Source organism: Arvicola amphibius, chromosome 1 (assembly GCF_903992535.2).
Source record: "Arvicola amphibius chromosome 1, mArvAmp1.2, whole genome shotgun sequence".
NCBI classification, from domain to species: domain Eukaryota; kingdom Metazoa; phylum Chordata; class Mammalia; order Rodentia; family Cricetidae; genus Arvicola; species Arvicola amphibius.
Genome location: NC_052047.1, coordinates 85,403,788 through 85,425,135, shown reverse-complemented (window position 1 = coordinate 85,425,135; position 21,348 = coordinate 85,403,788). Strand labels below are relative to the sequence as shown.

The following is a 21,348-nucleotide window of genomic DNA, read 5'->3' as shown; positions in this document are numbered from 1 at the left end:
GGTTATATACAGATTAATAGAGATGGGTTAAATTAAGATCTAAGAGTTAGCAAATAAAAAAACTAATGGACCAAGCAGTGATCTAAATAATATGGTGTGATTATTTTGGGAATAAACAAGCAGGCCTCCTCCAACAAATATGAGTAAATGTGATTTACCATGCATGAATTCAAACAGCTTGTTTACTACTGTCTTCAGAAATTTCCAATGTGCTCTCAAAAACCTTGGGTATTGACCTACTATATACATGATATTCGATGCAATAATAGCTTTATTATCTTTGCCTCTTTTCTGCTCACATAATCCTAAAAGGTCCTGTAAAATACGACAAATGTATTTATTGTTAAAGATGCTTTTATGGTTAAATACTGTTAAAAATAAGACACATTTATGGTTCTATTTCATCCTATTAGCTGCATACCTTAATAACAGTAACAAGAAACCGCTTCTCATCTTCTTCATGCATTGCACCACTAATGGAGCCTATTGCCCAACACAACGTATTCAAATTTTTCCATGACCATTCTGTACCATTCACTTGATTTTGAAGTTTTTTAGTCATTATTATTTCCGTATCTACATAATCCAGATGAGTAAGATAAACTACAAAGAAAAAAAAAATAACAGATGTTTGATACCCAAAACTTAAATGATTTATTTTGGGGTTAAGGTAAGTAAAGTTACTTAAAAGATTTCATTAACTGTGGAACTTTGACCAAACAGTATTTTCAATAAGACATAAAATTACAGAGTAAATCATTGTCATTTATTAACTCACCTAATGTTTCTCTCATATTCTTATACAAATTTATGGAATCGGTATCCTTCATGAACTCTCTTACAACTTCTCCCTGATCATTTTCTACAACCAGTACCTCCTCTGGTTTAGCCATGCGACTAACCATCAATAAACGGACCTACATATCAATAAACCAATAAAGAAACTGTTAAGACATTTGACACCCATGCCAAATATAGAATCAGTGGAAGACATTTAAAAGCATATACTTTTTTTGTTTCGGTTTAGTGGCAGAGTCTCTCTGAAGTCCTGGCTGTCCTAGAACTTGCTTGTAGACCAGGCTGGCCGTAAACTCAAGACACCTGCCTCTGGTTCCCCAGTGGTGGGATTAAAAGCGTGTTACCACTACCCAGCTAAAAGCATATACTCAATTAAGATGCCAGTCATGGATGGTGGCACACTCCTGTAGTTTCAGGACTCAGAATACTGAGTGATTACTAGTTAGATGCTAGGATTGGCTACCAACCCAAAAACAAACTTTCAAATAAGGCATTGTCATACATGCTTATAATCCCAACACTTGGGAGGCTGATTTATGAGGATCAAGAAGGCCAGCCTTGACCAGTTAAGACTGACCAAGGACCGACCTATCAAATGTTTCAATTTAAAAAAGCTAGATGTAGCAATGAGACATGCCTTTAATTTTAGCACTGGAAAAGCAGAAAGATCTGGATTCAAGAAGATCTTGTCCCCAAAAGAATAAAAACTTCTAAAAAGTAAAACATAACTTGTGCGTCAACTCTGCAACCCTGCATCTCAGGCCCTCCTGATCTGGGTTTGTTTGTTAACACTATCAATAAATAATCAACCTCTGGCCTACAGCCTTCATGTACCTCACTGACTGGATAGGGGAGTCAGTGAGGGTCCACTCTAATAAAACCTCTCCTTCTTATGCCCACTTCCAATACCTACTAGTCATCAACATTACAGGAAGAAACAGCACTCACCAACCCCTTGATCATTACCTTCGATAACACAGTCAAATACAGTTGTCTCCTAGGAGGAATATCAAAATGCTGACTTCCAGATAACAATGGAGAAGCAGACGTAGAAAATGGACTCTCTCTGTAGAGCTCAGCTGCCAAATGATTCCAGTACTCAAGACAGATTTTAAAAATTTCAGTTTCTTCCACTTCAGATACCAACAACATGTAATGAAGGGCCTACACATTAAAACCAACAAAATTAAAATATTACCACCAAATCTCCAAGTTGGTTCCCAGCACTTAAATCAGGATTAAAAAATTATCAGTTTGAAATACATCTGGATCCTCATGCCTTGAACAGAGAACTATGTAAACAAATGTTTCCAGTATACATAAATAACTCAGTTATAATCAAGTCTGTTTGAACAGGCCCTTTGGTGGCAGATACAAGATCCTCACAAGTTTGAAAATAGCTTGGTATAAACAAGTTTAGTGCAAACCAGGACTAGAGAACATGATCTTAAAACACCGGTACCGAATTTGATGTGGAGACAAAAACGTTCGGAAACCAAACTGGTGTTGTTTATACCATTCAGATACATATCCAAGCAATAAAACTATTTCCTGGGCTGGTGGGGAACTCTGATCTTGAACTGGGAATCCTTACTCCTCAGCTTTCCAGGTGCTGAGATTATAGCACAAGCACGTTTCAAAACTAGGTTTCTTCAGGCTGTCCCAATATGATATTTATATCATGTAGTCCTGTGTGGGTTCATATGTACAACACTATAATGTATGGCTTTTCTATCTGTTCTGGGATCTTTTTTTTCTTTTTTCTTTTTGGTTTTTCGAGACAGGGTTTCTCTGCAGCTTTTTTAGAGCCTGTCCTGGAACTAGCTCTTGTAGACCAGGCTGGCCTCGAACTCACAGAAATCCGCCTGCCTCTGCCTCCCGAGTGCTGGGATTAAAGGCGTGCGCCACCACCGCCCGGATCTTAACAGTTTTCCACCACCGCCCGGATCTTAACAGTTTTCCAATTTAAAAGTAAAAGAATTTGTCAGGCATAGTCCAAGGATTTGAGAGGCAGAGGCAGGTTGATCACTGTGTTCAAGACCAGCCTGGTCAAACAGAACAACAGAGTGAGACCCAAAAACCAAAAAAGGAACCTGGTTTGGAAAGAAGTATGCTCATGCGTATAATCTCAGAACCCGGAAAGTTAAAGAATGCAGATTCGCCGCAAGTTCAACACCAGAATGCCCCTACAGAGTTTCACACCAACCTAGGAAATAGTATGAGACACTGTCTCCAAAAAAACAGAATAGCGGCTGGGCACACCTTTAATCACAACATCAGGGATGCAGAGGGATCTCTCTGAGTATGACTTCAAGGACAGTCGGGGCAATATAAAGGACTTTGTCTTAAAACAAAACAAAAGCAACAGGTGGAGAGCAAACAAGATGTTTCAATATCCACATACAGAACAGCACATATTTAAGAACCCTTTTTTTCCTTTTCAGAGAAAAATGTCAGGAACCAAACCTACCTCCATGAGTGCTTCCCTGAGATTCAGTCTTTTCTCTAAAAGTTGGCCATGTTCCTTTAGAAAGGTGCAGAGAAATAAACTGAGATTCTGAATAAAGTTCTGTTCATCATCTTTTCCATTTGAATATGCAAGTCGAATATTAGTATTTAAAGGAAGCATCTGGAAGTTGAAAATTATTATCAATCAATGTTACAAAACCAACAAAACAGTCTGAAGTCTAAAATGACACCCAGTTGCTAACACCAACACACAAAGGACAGCTATTAACTGCCTTATATATTCTTTGAATTTTGCTATCAGATTTTTCCCAAGACACAGAAAAATATAAAGGTGTACTCATATGGCAAACAGCAATATAGCATCATGTTTAACTACCTAGATGATCAAATTTTGTCTTCACACAATTCTTTCACATGTGTACTAACAGACTTTAGTCTAGAAAAGAGGTTGGCCAGTTTGGACAAGCAATGTTAAATTAGACGAAGGAGGGAGAGGTTGGTCCTAGAAGGTTCTCCATTACCGCACTGTGTGATCAAGTCTTCACATCATCCAACCTTCAAATTTCTAGAACTATATTATCATGGAACCCATAAAACCTTAATATTACAAGGAAGAAAATTAATAAACCACTTCTACCTAAGATTGTATATAATATATATATAAGCACGCTATAACTAATATATATTAACTGTTCTATAGTTTAACTTAAATTCAACCATTTTTATTGTTTATTTGGCAATGCTACTGATCATGAATGTAACCATTTCTAGTGCATTAAAATTATTCCATTTTCAAGGCAGGTCTATCAATTACCTGCTTTAGCTGCATCATTGTAAGTGTAAACAGAGTTTCAAACTGTTCCTCATATTGGCTTACACTCACACCAGCAATCTCTGTGAGGCACTTCAGCGACACATTTCGAAACATTGGGACATTCAGGAACTATTTTATTAAAAAAGAAAAAAGAAAGCAACATTAATCTCAAAGAACATTTTATTTTAAGAATGACAAAGGAGTATGGGGGCTAGAGAGTTGGTTGTGGTTAAAAGCTTTTGGTGTTCTTGTAGAGGACCCAGGTTCTTTCTACTCCCAACAACACCCAATGGAAGCTCACAAGTAGCTACTCGTAGGGGATTCAAACCCTCTGAAGTCTATGCCTTCTGACATCCAAGAGCACCAGACACTCATGTGATACACACACGTGGTGTGCACACATGGATGCAGTAAACTCACCCCCATACACAAAAACAAAAAAATTTACAAATAAAGGAGACTTACAATCATAAACAAGGATACAGTCTAAAAACATTGAATAATAGATTTTTATTTTTGCATATACAATTTTGAAGAAACACCATATACTCAAAGCACATATGCTTGTGTCTTTTGAGATGGGAACGTATGAGACAAAAGCCGGTATAAAGCTAAGAATAACCCCAAACTTCTGACCTCTCTCCTTGTATCATAGGTATGTAATAAGGGATGCTGGGGGTTAAACCTAAGGCTTGCACATGCTAAGCAAACAGTGAGCTACATTCCCATGACATCTGAAATAATAATAATAATAATAATAATAATAATAATAATAATAATAATACTTGTTTGGTAACTTTCCTGAAATCATTACTGTGTGTTTGATTGGCTTGAGACCCTATCGTCATCATCATCATCATCAACCAGTAACATCAAAACACAACCTACTCTGACGAGAATAAATAATGGCCGAAAAATAGTCAATGCCACTTTACACACCAGCTACACTGAATTTAAAGCGAACTTAAACCATGATACCTTTACCACTCTTCGCAACCCCAAAATAAGGTCTTTAGGAGATAATTAACAAAACAGATTATATTATGAAAAAATTTAGTTATATATTCTGTATACCCTTAGTGGTTGATTTGGGAAATATTAATAGCTGATCTACAATGTTCATGTGTTAGCAACTGATCTTTACTAAGGTTCAATAAACACCTCTGTAACATTAATCAAGATAATACAACACACAATGCACTGGCAACTACTATGGAATAATCCTTCTGTACACTACGAGAATATATGTCACTATGATTGGTTTAATAAAAAAGCTGACAAGCCAATAGTAGAACAGGAGAATGGCAAAGTCAAGAGAACCCAGCCAGCCACCAAGTAAGCAGAATCATGTAGAAAATGAGGTAACAAGTCATGAGCCACATGGCAAAACACAGATAAGAAATACAAGTTAATTTAAATATATAAGTTAATTAGTACAAACCTGAGCTATTGGCAGATAACTTATATTAAGTCTCTGAGTCAGTTATTTGGGAGCAGGGAGTTGGGACAGAAAAATGCCACCTACACATAACAGTAATTATCTATGAATGATTAACAATAGGAAGTGCATGGCATTCTAATTTTTCAGGCAAAATAGATTTTCATGGTCTCAGTGTTGAAGCACTTGCCATTACATCTGATCCCAGGGGCAGCCAATTGCATACAAAATGGGATCATTTGATCTCTTCACTGTAACTCAAGTGAAAGCAATATACCACTAGAGATATACCCAACATAGCATTATTGTTTTGTTTTTGACAACACCAAGGAGCCAAGCTTTTCCCCCAATAACTTCCAGCCTTCACTTTACTTTGGTTTGCCGCCCCCCCACCTCCCGCAAAGTCCTACAGTCCTGGGTTAAGAGGTTCCAAATGGATTATGTGCTGGTATTAAAGCTTTCAATTTGCAGCCCAATGTGATAACACTTTTAATCTCAGCACTCCAGAGACAGGAGGACCTATATGAATTCAAGGCCAACCTTCTACAAAGTAAGTTCCAGATGTCAAATAGAGAAACCCTGTCTTGGAACCCCGAAAAAAAAAAAGAAAAAAAAAAAAAAAAAGCTTTTACACAGACCTTAAACTGCATTCATACCTGATTCTTGAATCAAACTGACCTAGGTAGCTGTCAGTTAGACAGACCCTCCTAGGTAAGTAATTTAGATCACCCCTTAACCTTGAAATCCTTGTATCTGGGGCTGCTGAGATGGTTCAGCAAGTAAAGAAGCACCTGATGTTCAATCTCCTAAACCTGTATGGCAGAGGGCATCAACTCTCAAACAAATTGTCCTTTGACCCCCACACATATCCATCCCCACATACATTCACACAAAACTAACAGAGATGTAGTAAAAAATAAAAGACTTCCTACTTCTGACCCTGCAGTACTGTATTACATACATATATACCACTATGTCTAAGTTTAAAACAAAAAACAAAAAACCAGGATTTAAAGAATCATTTCAAACAATTACTATTTATATAAAAATCTTTATACCTATCCAGACACAAAATTGAAGTGTACTGGCTTTACCTTGTAAATTAATGTGCTGATTAACTTGGTCTCAAAGATGTATCCCAGTGGAATCCAGTTCAGAAATCTTAGCAGTGTTTCTAAGGTTGCATGTACAAGGGGAGCATTTTGGGAATTTTCCTGCAAAGGCAAGCATATCATAAATATACTTTACTCTCACTCTATTTCAGAAAGAAGAAAATTGAAACCACTTACCATCACAAACTGACAGAGCTGAAATATTTGTGAGAACTCATTGCACATGCTAAGGAGAAAAAAAAAAGATTTAGGAAAGAGTAAAGACAAATCCTGGTTTCAAGCAGAGCTGATGGAGAGTGACGGAGAACACTTGACATCTCCTTGTGCACACACTCCCAAGTAATTTAAAACTTGCTGACCACACTCAAACACTTTTACACATAGAGCTCCATACAGCACAAGATAATTTAAAACAAAATTACTTGCCTGTCTTTTAAATGCTTTGCTTTCACTTGGGTTATCTGTCCACTAGAGAAATCAAACACTTCTTCACTCAAGAGTTTAAGAATCACCATGTTATTTTGACATAGACTTTCACTGGTCCTACTTGCTCCAACAATGTCACTGATAAATGTTGGCCAGTGCTTAGGCCACTCTTGCTTAAGTATCTAAAAGTGAAGATGAAATGTCCATTTCACTTCATTTGACAAAGACAAGACAATTTCAAAGCCAGAGTAAATATTATTCACTTTACCCGTTTTATTAAGGCAGAAACATGTCATTCTCAGTACCACACAAACACAAAAAATGGTGCTTCAATACTCACAGACCCACTCAATCACCCTGATGGTTAAATATGGCTGTAGTATGTATGAATATTAATATATGCCTGGTAGAACATTTAAAATCTAATTAAATGATAAAGGGTGAGGTTAAGTAGACAGATTTAGGAGCTAACGAGAATGCTCATCTAGTATGGGCCCCTGGAATCAATCCCTGCTACTCTAAAACTAAGAAAAGACATTTTCTGTTGGATATAATCTAGTTCTTATATTATCTAAAATTTGCTAATGCAGTGAAGTTGAATTGGGGCTCCAAATTAAATTGATGCCACTGAGCCCTTCCTTGTTCTTGAATTACAGTAGGGTGTGGACATTTTACAAGCTTGAAGTAGACAGCACAAGCTGGGAATGAATTTTCTACTAATGAAAATTCCTAATGAAATTAAAATTCTGAAGTCTGAATACTGTCATAACCAAGAATATTCCAAGCATTCTACAAATGAGTGACCTGTTGGGGGGTCAGTAAAGAAAACAGGTCGATACTGTATCTAACTAGGAGGCCTAATTCCAGAAAAGGATATATAAATTGGAACTGGACCAGCCACATGGAAGGGAAAAGCACAGCATCAGGCAAAGAGTCTAGGTAGGAATCCAACTCCAGTATGCAGTCCAATTTACACTAAAGCCATATAACTGAAGTCTTAAGATAGTTGTTGATTCTTACCACCACAGGCTCATAACAGATGTTAACTAAAGAAATGAGCTCCTGGCCGGGCGGTGGTGACGCACGCCTTTAATCCCAGCACTCCGGAGGAAGAGGCAGGCCATCTCTGTCAGTTCGAGGCCAGCCTGGTCTACAGAGCTAGTTCCAGGACGGGCTCCAAAGCTACAGAGAAACTTTGCCTCAAAAAACAAAAACAACAACAAAAAGACCAAAACAAACAAACAAAAACAAAAACAGAACTGACCTCAGGTTGGGTGTGGTGGTACACACCTTTAATCCCAGAATTTAAAAAGCAGAGGCAGGCAGATCTCTGAGTTTGAGGTCAGCCTAGTCTAAAAGTCAAGTTCCAGGACAGCCAGAACTATTACAAGGAAACCTTGTCTCAGGAGAGGCACAGTTCCCAAAGCCCATGTCAATAACAACCATCTGTAATTCTAGGTCTAGGCATTTCAAATGCCACTGGCCATTGTGGGCACCTTCATTGGCATGCACATACCCACTGGAAGACACAGACACATACACTCCTTCACACACACCTACACAAAGTTAAAAATACAAATATTTTTATAAAGATATCTAGGAACAGAGGAAGTTTGAAACGTTAAGTGTTAACAATCATTTAATTTTTCCTAGGAAGATGGTTATTAGAAAGCTTACCTGAACAAGAATCATATTTAACTTCCCAATATACACCTTTTCTTTCTAGGAAAAGAGAAAAGGGGTCAGGTTAAATAAGTGCCTAAAACATACAGCACAAACATAAGGAAAAGAGATAATCATAGGTCTACTATAAATATGTTTTTATGACTATTAAAAGTAGACTAACATTTAAATGTTTCTTTCTTGAACACATTCTTTGGGGACCTTGGAGGTGGCTCAGCATGAAAAGCCAACTGCTACCAAGCCTGACAACCCGAGTTCCAATTCTCTGGGCCTATATGGTATAAGAGAACCACTACCAAAAGTTGCCCTCTAACTTCAAATAGTACCTAGGTGGTTTATTCACTGCATACTTAACATCAATCTCTGAGGCTTACATTGTAAACAACTGAGTTCAGTCTCCAGACGACAGGGTCGAAGAAGGGGAGCACTAACTACCTCCCTAGTATTCTCTGATCACCACACTCAGGTTATGCTACTTGGGCATTCCCATGTGTGTCAAAAGAAAATGTGCACACAAAGAAAATAAAGTTTAAAAATTAATAATTTTCAAAAGAATTTTCTTACCTCTACACAAGCTGGGTCAGAAGATGTCTTGATAATGAGGCCAACAACATATTTTTTTATTCCTATTAAAAAAGTATATATAAAATGTATTAAAAAATTAAACTTTTTAAAAAGATAGGCATGGTGACTTATGCCCATAATCCATCACTTCAGAGCCTGAGGCAAAGGAACTATCACAACACCCTGAACTAGAAGGTGACATTATTTTTCCTGGGTTGTTTGTTTGTTTTTAAAGACAAGGTATCCTTGTGATATCTGGCTGTCCTAGAACTCAGATTTGCCTGACTCTGCCTCCTGATTGCTAGAATTAAAGGTGTTAGTTAGCCTCCACCACCTGGCCAGAATGTGACTCAACTTAAGAAAATCATACTTTTACACCAGGCTAACAAACATTCAGGATCCAGGAGAGGGCAGAGTAACCAGTTTTAGGCTCCAAATCCTTCACAGGTGCTGGCAATTTCAAAGAGTGTCAATTAGGACTCTAGATGTAGTTCAGTTGTAGCACACTTGCCTAACATACCATGCTTTCTATACTTTTGAACTTTTTAAGCTTTGAAAAATCAGAATCAAGCAGAGTGGTGGTGGTATACACCTTAAATCCCAGCATTCAGTGCCAGAGGCACACGAATCTGAGTTTGAGGCCAACCTTCCCTACACAGCAAGTTCCAAAACACCCAAAGACACACAAGAAAACCCTGTCTTGAGGGGTGGGAGGGAAATCAAAACCAAATAAGGGAAAAATCAGAACCCAGCAGTCCCAGGCTAACAATAAGCTATCATCCTCCTAAATCCCATTTATTCTTTTGTAGTAAGATCATACACATGCACTACTATGCCCATCTAACACCATATCAATCTTATAAACACTGAACTATACATACTTGAACTTTTGATCCTGCCCCCAAAGTCCTGGGAGTAGGTAAGGGCATGACTAAATTACACATTTTTCATCTTTACATTGTTATTCACGTGTGTCCGTGATTGTCTATTTCCTGTGTGCGAATGCTCAGTGAGATTAGATGACCAGAGTTACAGGTAATATGGATGCTGGGAACTGAACTTAGAACCTCTCCAAGTATAGCAAGTTTTGCAATTGCTAGGTCATCTCCAATTCAGGATCTTTCCTTTGCAACTGATATATATCTTGTGAATAAAATGCATATCATTTAAAACTGTAGGTACATTTTCTCCAGAGAATTACTTACTGTTTTTAGCATTTATTCCCTTTTTTTTAGGGGGGAGGGTCTTAAAATAATCACTTTGACTTCTGCCTAGTAAGTGAATCACAGTGTTTCTTGCAGTCTAGACTGGCCTAAAACTCACCCTTCTGCTTCTACCTCCAAAGTTATCTTCAAGGATCTCTAACTAGTCTTATAAATGTTGTATACTGAGCTAATCTTGAATTTGATGATCTTTCCGCACCGGTTTCCCAAGTTCTGGGATAAGTCACTCTTACTTTGTTTCACTCTCTGCCTCTAGTCTCTGAGACAGGGTTTTAAGTTCAGGCTAGCCTCCACTATTTGTAAGTGGTGGTGCACTCATACAGAGGAAGGAGGATCTCTGTGAGTTTGAGACCAGCCTGGTCTACAGAACAAGTTCCTGAACAGGCTCCAAGCTACGGACAAACCCTGTTTCAAAACAGAAAAGAAAAGGAAAGAAAAGGAAAGGAAGAAAAAGAATGACCTTGTGCTATGGGATTGACTGTCTACCTTGGGAAGGGGGAAGATAATGGTGGTGGGATTGGTGAATCAAAAACAAAACTTTTAATTTAAAAATAAGATGTTTATGTTTTTTTCCTTTTGTCCTGAGAGAGGGTCTCAGGTGTGCAGTCCTGGCTGTACTGGAGCAGCTGGAATAAGGTGTGCTAGAAACCCAGTTAAAACTGTAATTTAATAATAATAAAAAAAAAAAATCTACTTTTATTTGGTCTTTTGTTTTTGTCTTAACCTTCACTTTCATGCATACAAATCCAACTAAACAAAAAGGTACTGGCCACTGATTGTTGCTGGGGGGAGGAGTCATTGTCTTGAACTTCATGGGTTGAGCCCATGAGGCTCCAATGACAGCTCCACCCATATTCATTGGCTAGCCCAAGATTAACTCAGTGAGTCACAAACAATGGTGTCAATGTGGAAAAGGGACTTTTAAGGGAGGAGATGGTGCTGAGGGTAGAGGGAGGAGAGAGCATAAGAACTTCTTGGTCTCCTTGGGCTAGTTTCTCAAAACAGCACTTAATATAAAGAAATGAATGGAGAAAACCCTATTAACCTGAAAAATAATTCAGTCATTACTAGCAAATCACTAACTTAATAATCATTAATACATAAAACCACAAAACATACAGATGTTATTTTTTGGCCCCAGGCTAAATGAACATCATAGCAATGCAGAAAATTTATAACATATTTTACATCTTTTGTCCCATATTTTGTAATGCCTTTCTCATTATTAAAATGGCTTTTTAGAGGGTGGAGAGATGGAGTAGCAGTTAGAAGTGGACCCGAGTTTGGTTCTTAGCACATCAGACAACAAAGCTCTTTTCTGCCATATGAGAGCATGTGTTTGCCTAAATGTATACATGAGTTCAAAGTACCTTCAGAGGCCAGAAGAGGGCACTGGATCCCCTGGAACTGGAGTCTGAGTCACCCACCCACTGTCTATACATACCAGAAACCGAACAAGTCCTTGGCAAGTGCTCAAAATTGTCCAACCTGTGCTCCAGTCCTATATTATATTTTCAAAATTCAATACTTTATAGCCCTGGCTGGTTTCCAGTTGAGATCTACCTGCTCTGCCTCCCCACTGCTGAGATTAAAGATATGAACCACCATACTTGGCTTGTTTACATTATACTCATTGTTCTCTGAGTTTCTGATAATTTTACCATTAATTTCATAAGTTCCTTACATGTTAAAAATATACCCCTGCCCGAAAATAAAATTTATATATATAAAGTTTTAAAAGTGCAAAACAGTAAACTTAATTACTATTTTAAAATACTAAGAAATATTTCTTTTAAAACTTAAACTTCAGCCAAGTATGATGACACCTGGCTACACACGGTGAGTTCTTGTTCATTCTCAATCAAATTTGAGGGCAAAGATAATTCAGTTGATAGAGTGCTTGTCTAAAGTCCTGAATCTGATCAGTACTCACAAAGCTACGGTAGCTCAAGCCTGTAACCCAGTCCTTAGATGGAAGCAAGAGAACCAAAAATTCAAACCATCCTTACCTACAAAACAACCTGAACTACAGAGGACGCCATCTAAATAAAAAGGAACAGGGCTAGAAAGATGGATGACTCAAGGGTAAGAACACTTACTATTTTTACAGAGGACCTGTGCTCAGTTCCCATCACTAACTTAGGAGGTTTCAGAATCACTAAGACCTCCAGCACCAAAACATAAAAAGCAACCTCAGAAATAGCAAGGTAAAAAGCCCTGATTTGATGCTTTCCACTCTTAATGCAATCAAGCTGCTAAACATGAACAATATTTTTGGTTACTTGTCTCATGATCTTAAAACATTCAAATTCAAGCTGTGCCCCAAAGTAGCTCAAGTGGTATGTACTAATTTGGTATGCATGTGAAACTGAGGATGGCCCAGTGACTCCCACTTCCAAATACTAGGCAAACACTCTACTTCAGTTCTTCATTCTCAGCCTGGTATTTATTTATGTCCATGCATTCTTTCCTACCCTTCTGTCTTGACAGGGTCTCTCCACATAGCTCTGGCTGTACTAGAACTCACTCTGTAGACTAGGCTGATCCTCAAATTTACCAAGTTCCACCTGCCTCTGCCTCCTGAGTTCCAGAACTAAGGGGGTTTTATCACCCTGCCCAACCGTGTGCATAATCTTTTATTTTCTAATCAAGGTTTGCTCAAAGTGATGGTTGCCTCTTTCCTCTAAAAAATAGCCAACTCCTCTTTCCCTACACAAAATCCTGCCATGCAACATTAATAAACTCAACTGTAAGAGTGTCATGACCCAAAATTGAATTGTTTTCCTACCTTCACACTGGTTCCTTGGAAGAATCTTCCACCTTGTTTTTATCACATTTTCCAGAATTTGTAGTCCATAATACTGAAAATTGGAGAACAGAATTATGTGAGTATCTTGTCATAGGACTAGGACCTTTCTTTCAGGGCTCACAAATGGACAGACACACATTTATAGCTAATATTTCAAAAACATTATGCTATCAAGTTTAATTACACATATTAAACAAGGATCTATTCACCCATAAGCTGAAATTTCATGCATTTTCCTCATTTTACTGTTTGCTACTCTACGTAACGTCCTGCTGTTTATACATGCTCACACCAGGAAGAACCAAATAAAAAGCCCGTTAGCAGCCAAATGGGCTTATCTGTAGAAGGAAAAATAACAGCCAGATATGAATTCTCAGCATAAGACTGCTCATAGGCTTGTATTATTAACACAACCAGGCTCCTAAATTTAGTAACTTGAATGCTGTCAAGCTTCCTGTTCTCCTCTAGGAGCTCCAAGCTTGCAGCCATACACGAAGTGTTGCCACAGGTAACTTTCTACACAAGTGTAAGCGTCTCTGGTGTGTTACTTAACGAGCAGCAAGACAAACCCACAGGTTCATTTTCAATTCTAGCCCCACCCTTATGCACTTTCTATTTCTACTAATTTAAAGATAAACTTTTGTGCACAGTCAAAATAAAATACAAATGCATGTTGCAATCTGTGTCTACCTTTCAGGTATCCCTTTATAAACATGGAAGCTGTAACTACATATGTGAAAAAGTGAAATAACAGAGACCACTTTGAATCCATTTTATCCCTTCTGCTGATTATGGACAATAGTCAACATTTGAGAATTTATAATACTCTAAGATTTATTACCTAAATTATTATTGGTCATTATTATTATTACCAATTAGTATAAATAGGCAGGAGGAAGAAAAGGAACCAAAATGCATTTTGTTTCACCTCAAGAATTAGGGATTCTAAGAACTGGCTGTAATACCTGAAAGGTAAACTCATTCACACAGACATAGCCTCAGATTGCAAGTTTTGGCTGAGAATAAGAGTTCATCTTTAAAATTGTTAGTCATTTACACAATAATAGGAGCATTAGTATTTCAACCAAAGGGATCATATAAATGCTCATTTTAGTCAAAGCACAATATAGACTGTCCCAAACTACACTGTGTTCAAATGTTTTTGCTGTTTTCTCTCACTTTAATATTTTATACCTTACAAAAATAATTTCTCTGTAATCTCTACCCAAACTCTATCTACATTTGCAGAACATTCCTTAAAGTCTTCTAAAATAAGAACAAGGCCAAAACAAATTCTGACATTAAGAACCTAAATGTCACAATCAGCAGTAGTGAAGCTCACTATCCTGGTCATTAGTTGCAGAAAGCGGGTGCTCATATGCATACAAAAGACAAAAGTTTCTCTAAGTTAGCATAAAAACTATTTCCCTAAAGAACCCAAAGAAAAAAGAAAAAAAATCAAGGCAGAACACCACTGTGCTACAGAATGTCCTCTTGCTAATAATTAAAAAGACTACAAAGCACCAACGAACTAAACAACATAGTCAGACTTAAAAAAAAGTCATTTAAGATATACTTGACCTAATTTTTATTTCTCAATTGAAAATACCCTCTTCCATTACTATCATATTTATTAATTTACTCACCCTTTACTAACATTCTTGTTATACTGTATTGATTTACTAGCTCCAGTCATTTCTACAATTACAAAAGTAGGATCAGCTCCTTAACAAAGAGGCTGAGGAAGGGAGCCCAATAGAAGCATCCCACATGCGTGGTCAAAGGACGCACACGCTGTGTCCGTCCTACAGTCTAAGCTCTAGCCTCGCCTCATCAAAAACAACTGTGTATGAAACTTGGAAAGAGAATTTGTGTTCCTTTGGGAAAATAATTTTCTTCATAAATGCGAAGTGACAGCCAGTCTTTAAAAAAACAAAAAATTAAACACCTACTTCTACTTTAAATCTCAGAACTTGAGTTATCCACTGCTGAGCTATGAAGATGAGGGACAGATAACAGCAAAGACTACATGAAAAAGCAAACGCATGAAATGATCCCTATGGCAGAAATTTCTGAGCCCTTAGAAATACTTATTTTATGCATTGAGTCCCCCTTCCCCTCCCACCACCCATAAAACAAAAACAATTGATGAACAGAATTCAGTTAAAGGGAATCAAAAGGGTAGACCTTGTGGAGGCCTGCCGTCAAAGCCTAGCTGTGTAGTTGCACAGGAAGACACCCCTTTTCTTCCTATTACAAGCAATCAACATAATGGAACATTATGATTAATATCAGGTAGTGTTAACATCTTTAAAGAAAAAAAAATGATTGCATAAAAGCCAAATGTCATAGTGCATAAATTTAGCACCAAATCATTTGTAATTTATGTAAATTGAAGAATTCTTTACCTGTTGCTTTCTTTCTGTTCCTCTAATCATCTCATTTTTCACAAGACAAATTTGAGTTTTTAAAAATACTGTTGATAAATCAACTTAAACATTAGTAATGTCTGTCAGTATAAAAAGCAAAATTTACCAGGCAAGCAAACAGGCAAACACTGTTATGTTACTTAAGGTTAGCACTTTGAGGAAGTTCTGGGCTGTATTTTTGCCTTAAAATTTACCAAGATGTCAAAACTAATTAATATTTTTAAACTGTTAACTAACACACTCTGATTTCATAAACAGATGTGCACACGGCTATTTTCTGTTTTAACACAATGTATATCAAGTAGAAGCCTTTTGTGTATTAAACAGAATGCCATGGTATTTTATTACTTTAAGGCGTTTAAAGAGAAGCGTGAATCATCAAGCATTAAACAGTCAAAACACATTTTGATCAACCCTTCTGTTCAAACTCAAGAAAAAAAAAGCCCTGAGTTATAACATTTTCAATTGCAAATAAGAACTGAGTGCTGTCTCATTGAAAACACTGGTACCATGGAGTAGGGTTTTAAGCTGTCCACACTTACTGGGTGTTGATGGTGCCTAACCTGTATTATATTGATTACTTGCCCAAAATAATTTGTCAAGTCTCATCTCTGAATAACTTTTAAAACGTATACTACTAAGACCTATATACATGCTCTAAAAAAACTCCCACCCCCAAAAGGAAAAAAAAAAACACCTTGCACCCTAGTCCCAATTACAAAAACTTCATCCATAATTCTTAGGACTATTTGCAAGAATTAATTCTAAGGTCTAGAATAATTTTGAAATTAGTTAGCAATATAAAATGATTTGGTAACAAATGCTAATACTAAAAATGAGATACCTTCCTCAAAGTTTATGACTGGAAGAAAAGAATAACAAATTTTTAAAACCACCACTTGCTTACTTTCGTGTTCATGTTCTGCGAAAACTCCAATATTGTGTCGACGCGCGTCCAAGCATCAGGATGTTCCTTTAAATGTGTCAGTACTTCTTGAGCCATTCTTTGCTAAAACATTATACAAAAAGAATTAAGCTTCTGTGCTCTTCAGAACTCATTAAAATGTAAAGTACAGAGAAAGGCACAAACTTAGCAGCACAGTGATACTTCCACCTCCTGAAAGCAGCTGAGAGATGAACTATTCCAGAAGTAGAAGCTCATCAGGCTTTGGGGTACAGGGTGTAATCCCAAGTACTTAGGAGGTTAGGCTAAGGTAAGATTCCCTAGTTCTCTAGTTACCACTCCATGTATGAGCTCATTCCCTGGAGAGCACTCATTAAGTAAAGGCATTACTACCAAGCCTGATGGCACATATTTCATCCCCAGAACCCATATGGTAGAGAATCAGCTCCTGCAGGCTGTCTTCTGACCTTCAAATTCACACACACAAAAGATACACACCTTTTTCTTTCTTTCTTCTTTTTTTTTTTTTAAAAGTCACGGGGCATGTCTGCAAGTTATCTCTAATACTGAGATACATGGCTTTCTGAGTTCAGAGACAGCCAAAGCTACAGAAACTTTATAAGGAAAGGGGGAGAGGAGGGATTTTAAGAAAGGTGAGGGAGAGGGAAGGATTTATTTGAAATACATCAGCCTTTTTCACAAATCTGGCTTATTAAACTGAAACTGCATTAAATTAAGGAGGGGTTTGGTAAGAACTATGTGTCAAAACACAAGTTTAAAATAAAACAAGGCCCCAGATTCACTGTCTAATATCACAAAAGGAAAGCAGGAGCAGCAGAGGATCTGTGGGTTCTGAGTCCATCCTGGGCTGAGTTTCAAATAAAGAGAATATGTAATGTCTTCTGCAATTTGTCTTTTGCATTTAATGCGGTTTTAAAGATCTATCCATGTAAACATTACTATGTCTAGTTTCTTTGGTTTAACAGTAAGCCATTTTCATAATACATTTCACCAAAGTTTGTAGTCTACTGAGAACTTAATCTTTTCACATTTTTTGACTTTGTTATTTTGTAGCTAAACTGGATCCTTCCTCCATTTCTACAAATCTATATGCATGAGACAGGCATTGTGGTATTAACCTGTATTCCAGCATTCAAAAGGCAAATAAAGTAAAAATTAATCTACAACAAAAAAGGCTAAAGCAAAAAAGACTGCCAGCCCGAACCACACAGGGACAGACTTTGCTTCAAGAAATGGGAAAAAGAAAGGGAAGGGGTTTATTTTGAAGTAAGCAAACATAACCATAACCATATTTATTATGATCTTACTAATCAATATATACTTTTGAAACCAAGCAAAATGCACACAACAGTAATCCTAGAAATTGGGGGGGGGGGGGTGTACACATAGTAATCAGGAATCCAAGCTACATGAAATCATTTTGCCGGGTACTAAGTGCATGTAGTGTAAAGACCAGAAGAGTGCTTCGGATCCCTGGGGTAGTTGGGAGCCACCATGTAAGAGCTGAAAATTGAACCTGGGTCCTCTGGAAAAACAACTAGTGCTCTTAGCCTTGTCTATAGAGTGAGTTTCAGGACAGCCAGAGCTGTTAAACTCAGTCTTGAAAAACAAAACAAAAACAACCAAAACCACTTTTTAGCATCTGGGGAGATGGTTTAGAGGTTACAGGTTCAGTTGCCACCATCCATATTAGGCAGCTCACAACTGCCTCTAACTCTAGGTACATCTTCTAGCCTGAGGGCACATGCACACACACCATCCTTTTAGAAATATACACAACAGACACTGTAGTTCTAAAACTCACCCAAAAGCAATTGTGGAATTAGGAAGAACTCAGTTACCTATATCGGTAGTACCATGAAGATCTTGGGTTAGAAGTTAGGCAAAATTGAAGGTTTTATTTGTTGGTAAGGTATTTGAGTGTTTTGTCTATGTGTGACACAAGCATACTGTGTGCCTGATGCCAGCAGAGAGCAGCAGATCCTCTCTAACTGCTATAGATGACTGTGAGCTTCCAAGCGGGTGCTGGGGACTGAACCTGGGTAGTCTAGAACAACAAACACCCCCACCCCCTTTTTTTGGTTTTTCGAGGCAGGGCTTCTCTGTAGCTTTGGAGCCTGACCTGGAACTTGCTATGAAGATCACACTGGCCTTGAACTCAGAGATGCGCCTGCTTCTGCTTCCTGAGTACTGGGATTAAAGGCATTAGCCACCAATGCCAGGCCCTTGTTTTGTTTTTCAAGGCAAGGTCTGTCTAGCTGCGTAGCCTATGTTGACATTGTCCCTGTAGATCCTCACTCTCCAGAGTACTGGAATTACAGGTAGATATACCATGGTGCCCAGCCACTTACGTACATTTCCCATTTATTTTGTCAAGGGACTTACTTACTAAGAAGGTATACATCTGCCTGTCCTAAGAAAAACTATGAAAAATAAAGGAATATGACTTATCTAGAACCAAAGCTTATTTAGTTGTTATTGAGGCATAGTTTCACTGGCCGGGAAGCTGCAACAATCCTCTTGCTTCTGCCTAAGGTTACAGATGACCTCCACCTCACCCAGCATTGGGTAGTGTCTATCTTAATGTTCTCCCTGAGAATAACTAGAGTGTGAACTTGTAACAAAACAGTACATATCGTGAATCTTTACCTAGTAAAACTTACTTGGTCCTACTACTGCCAGCTCTTTAGGACAGCCTGAACTCAAGGTCTACTTGCCTCAGTCTCCTTCCGGAGTCACACCAGCTTCAGGTGAGTCAGGTCATTTGATGTGCAGAGCACTGCACAGGGGAACACTTTCCACATTATAACCTTTGGTTCCAACCCCCACAGATAACATGTGCTTTGCTACTGGTTATAACCTCACGCTTCCAAGTTAACAGCACTATTTGTACCATAGTTTTCTTCTTTATTTTGCCCTATTTCCCATTTTTCTTTTAATAGATTTCTATTACCCTAAAATCTCAAAAAGGTTTAAACAAAACAGTAACAAAAAGAGGGACGGTAAAAGCAAATTTCTAGTAAAAGCAAAAGCATTTCTACTCCTTAGCAATAGAAGAGTTCAAAATAACCAACAGAACACAACATTGGAAAACACACCCACTCTTCACTCTTTTCCTTTGGGCTAACTGGCTAAAAATAGAAAAATACCTAATATTTTAGTACTTTTAAAATTATGTGTATATGGGGGGGGGGGCTGCATTTAGTGCAGTAACCAGTGAATACCAGAAAGGGGGCACAGGATTCCCTCAGGGACTGGAGTTTCCAATGTGGGATCTGCAGAAAGTGGGTGCTCTGAACCACTCAGTTCTCTGGAGAGCAGCACATGTTCTTGGCTGCTAGGACAACACTTCAGTCTCCAACCATCACAGTTTAACAATCTTACCAAAATCCCCATATAGGCAAAAGTTCTGTATATAAATTATTTCATGCTACAAAAAAAAAATCGTGGTTCTGACCATTTATTTTGAAAAATATATTTTGTGTTGCTGGGCACAATGGTATCTACCTAAAATGCCAGCACACACAAGCAGAGGCACATTGATTCGAGTTTATGGTCTTACAATGCAAGTTGCAGGCCAGCCAGAGCTACATAAACTGTCAGAAAAAGGAGAGAAAGAGAAACAGACATGTAACTTTTTAGGCCTGTCCCTAGTGACCAACCTACTTCTGTCCTAGGAGGGAAGACAGGGCATGGTTACATGGGACACCTCACAAGGATAGCTAATTGCATTGTGCACAGCACTGACAAGGGTATGAACGGTGCGTTCGTACCAGCAGCCTATCAAAGGTAAGTCATTTAAACAATTCTTATTACGAGCTAGGATCCATATCCCAAAGTGCATAAATTTTATTTTACATTATTTATCCACCTATTACAAGAATGAAGCAAACAAATGATCAAATCAAACCAGGATTAAATCTTTTTCCTGAGAATACACGCCAAAATGTATCTTTCCTTTTCCATTTCTACAACACTGGGGTTTGAACCAAAAGTCTCATGTCACTGAATTAATATTTTCAGATTTTTCTAAACTATGAGACAGATCTTACTAAGTTACATAGGCATCCTCAGTGTTCAGAGCTGAGATTATAAAGATCTAAATACCACTAAGTGACTTAAATAATACCTTTCTTTTTAACCAGAATGTCTGAAACAGGTCCTTTATAAACTTTATCACTAATCTTCCAAAATCTCGTAATATAGGCAACATTTTGTACATGGAGTTTTAAGGATACAGCTAGGGAATCTATGAAGAAATTAATGAATTAACAAAGGAGAGCACGATAAACAACGTTTGCGTGCAATCTCACTACTGCAGGTGGAGGCAGAAGATCATGAATTCAAGAGCAACTTAAAGCAATCTTCCAAGTTTGCCTCCTAAAAAGATAATAAAATGTTGGAGGTAATGCTCAGTTGGTGGAATGCTTATGGCAGAAGCCCTGGGTTCAGTCCCAGCACTGCATAAACCTGGCATGGTGTCACGTCACTGTAACCCTAGCATTCTGGAGGTGGAAACAGAAGAACCAGATGTTCGAGGTCACCCAGAGCTACATTTGTAGTCTATTCTCACACTATACTATGGTATAAGATCCCATTATTTAAAAAAAAAAAAAAAAAAAAGAGTCAAGTCATGTGATAGATTACATTTTCTACAC

The 21,348-nt window shown here is 37.8% G+C and overlaps 1 protein-coding gene across 2 annotated transcripts in view; it reads right to left on the bottom strand.

Moving 5' to 3' along the window:
• Positions 1-21,348, bottom strand: part of Xpo1 (exportin 1) — a 41,352-nt gene that overhangs the window by 9,468 nt on the left and 10,536 nt on the right. Inside the window, exons 1-14 of one of the 2 annotated variants that reach the window (XM_038330016.1) lie at positions 16,673-16,745; positions 15,745-15,812; positions 13,316-13,388; positions 9,305-9,366; positions 8,735-8,779; positions 7,058-7,239; positions 6,809-6,857; positions 6,614-6,733; positions 4,082-4,210; positions 3,269-3,427; positions 1,765-1,962; positions 779-917; positions 422-603; positions 159-315 (exon numbers count right to left, since the gene is read on the bottom strand). In XM_038330016.1, coding sequence (XP_038185944.1) covers positions 159-315; positions 422-603; positions 779-917; positions 1,765-1,962; positions 3,269-3,427; positions 4,082-4,210; positions 6,614-6,733; positions 6,809-6,857; positions 7,058-7,239; positions 8,735-8,779; positions 9,305-9,366; positions 13,316-13,388; positions 15,745-15,774 — 1,525 coding nt within the window. In that variant the 5' untranslated portion in view covers positions 15,775-15,812; positions 16,673-16,745. Of the gene's footprint in view, positions 1-158; positions 316-421; positions 604-778; positions 918-1,764; positions 1,963-3,268; positions 3,428-4,081; positions 4,211-6,613; positions 6,734-6,808; positions 6,858-7,057; positions 7,240-8,734; positions 8,780-9,304; positions 9,367-13,315; positions 13,389-15,744; positions 15,813-16,672; positions 16,775-21,348 lie in introns of those variants that run through there. The other variant, XM_038330007.1, reaches the window with a different exon arrangement.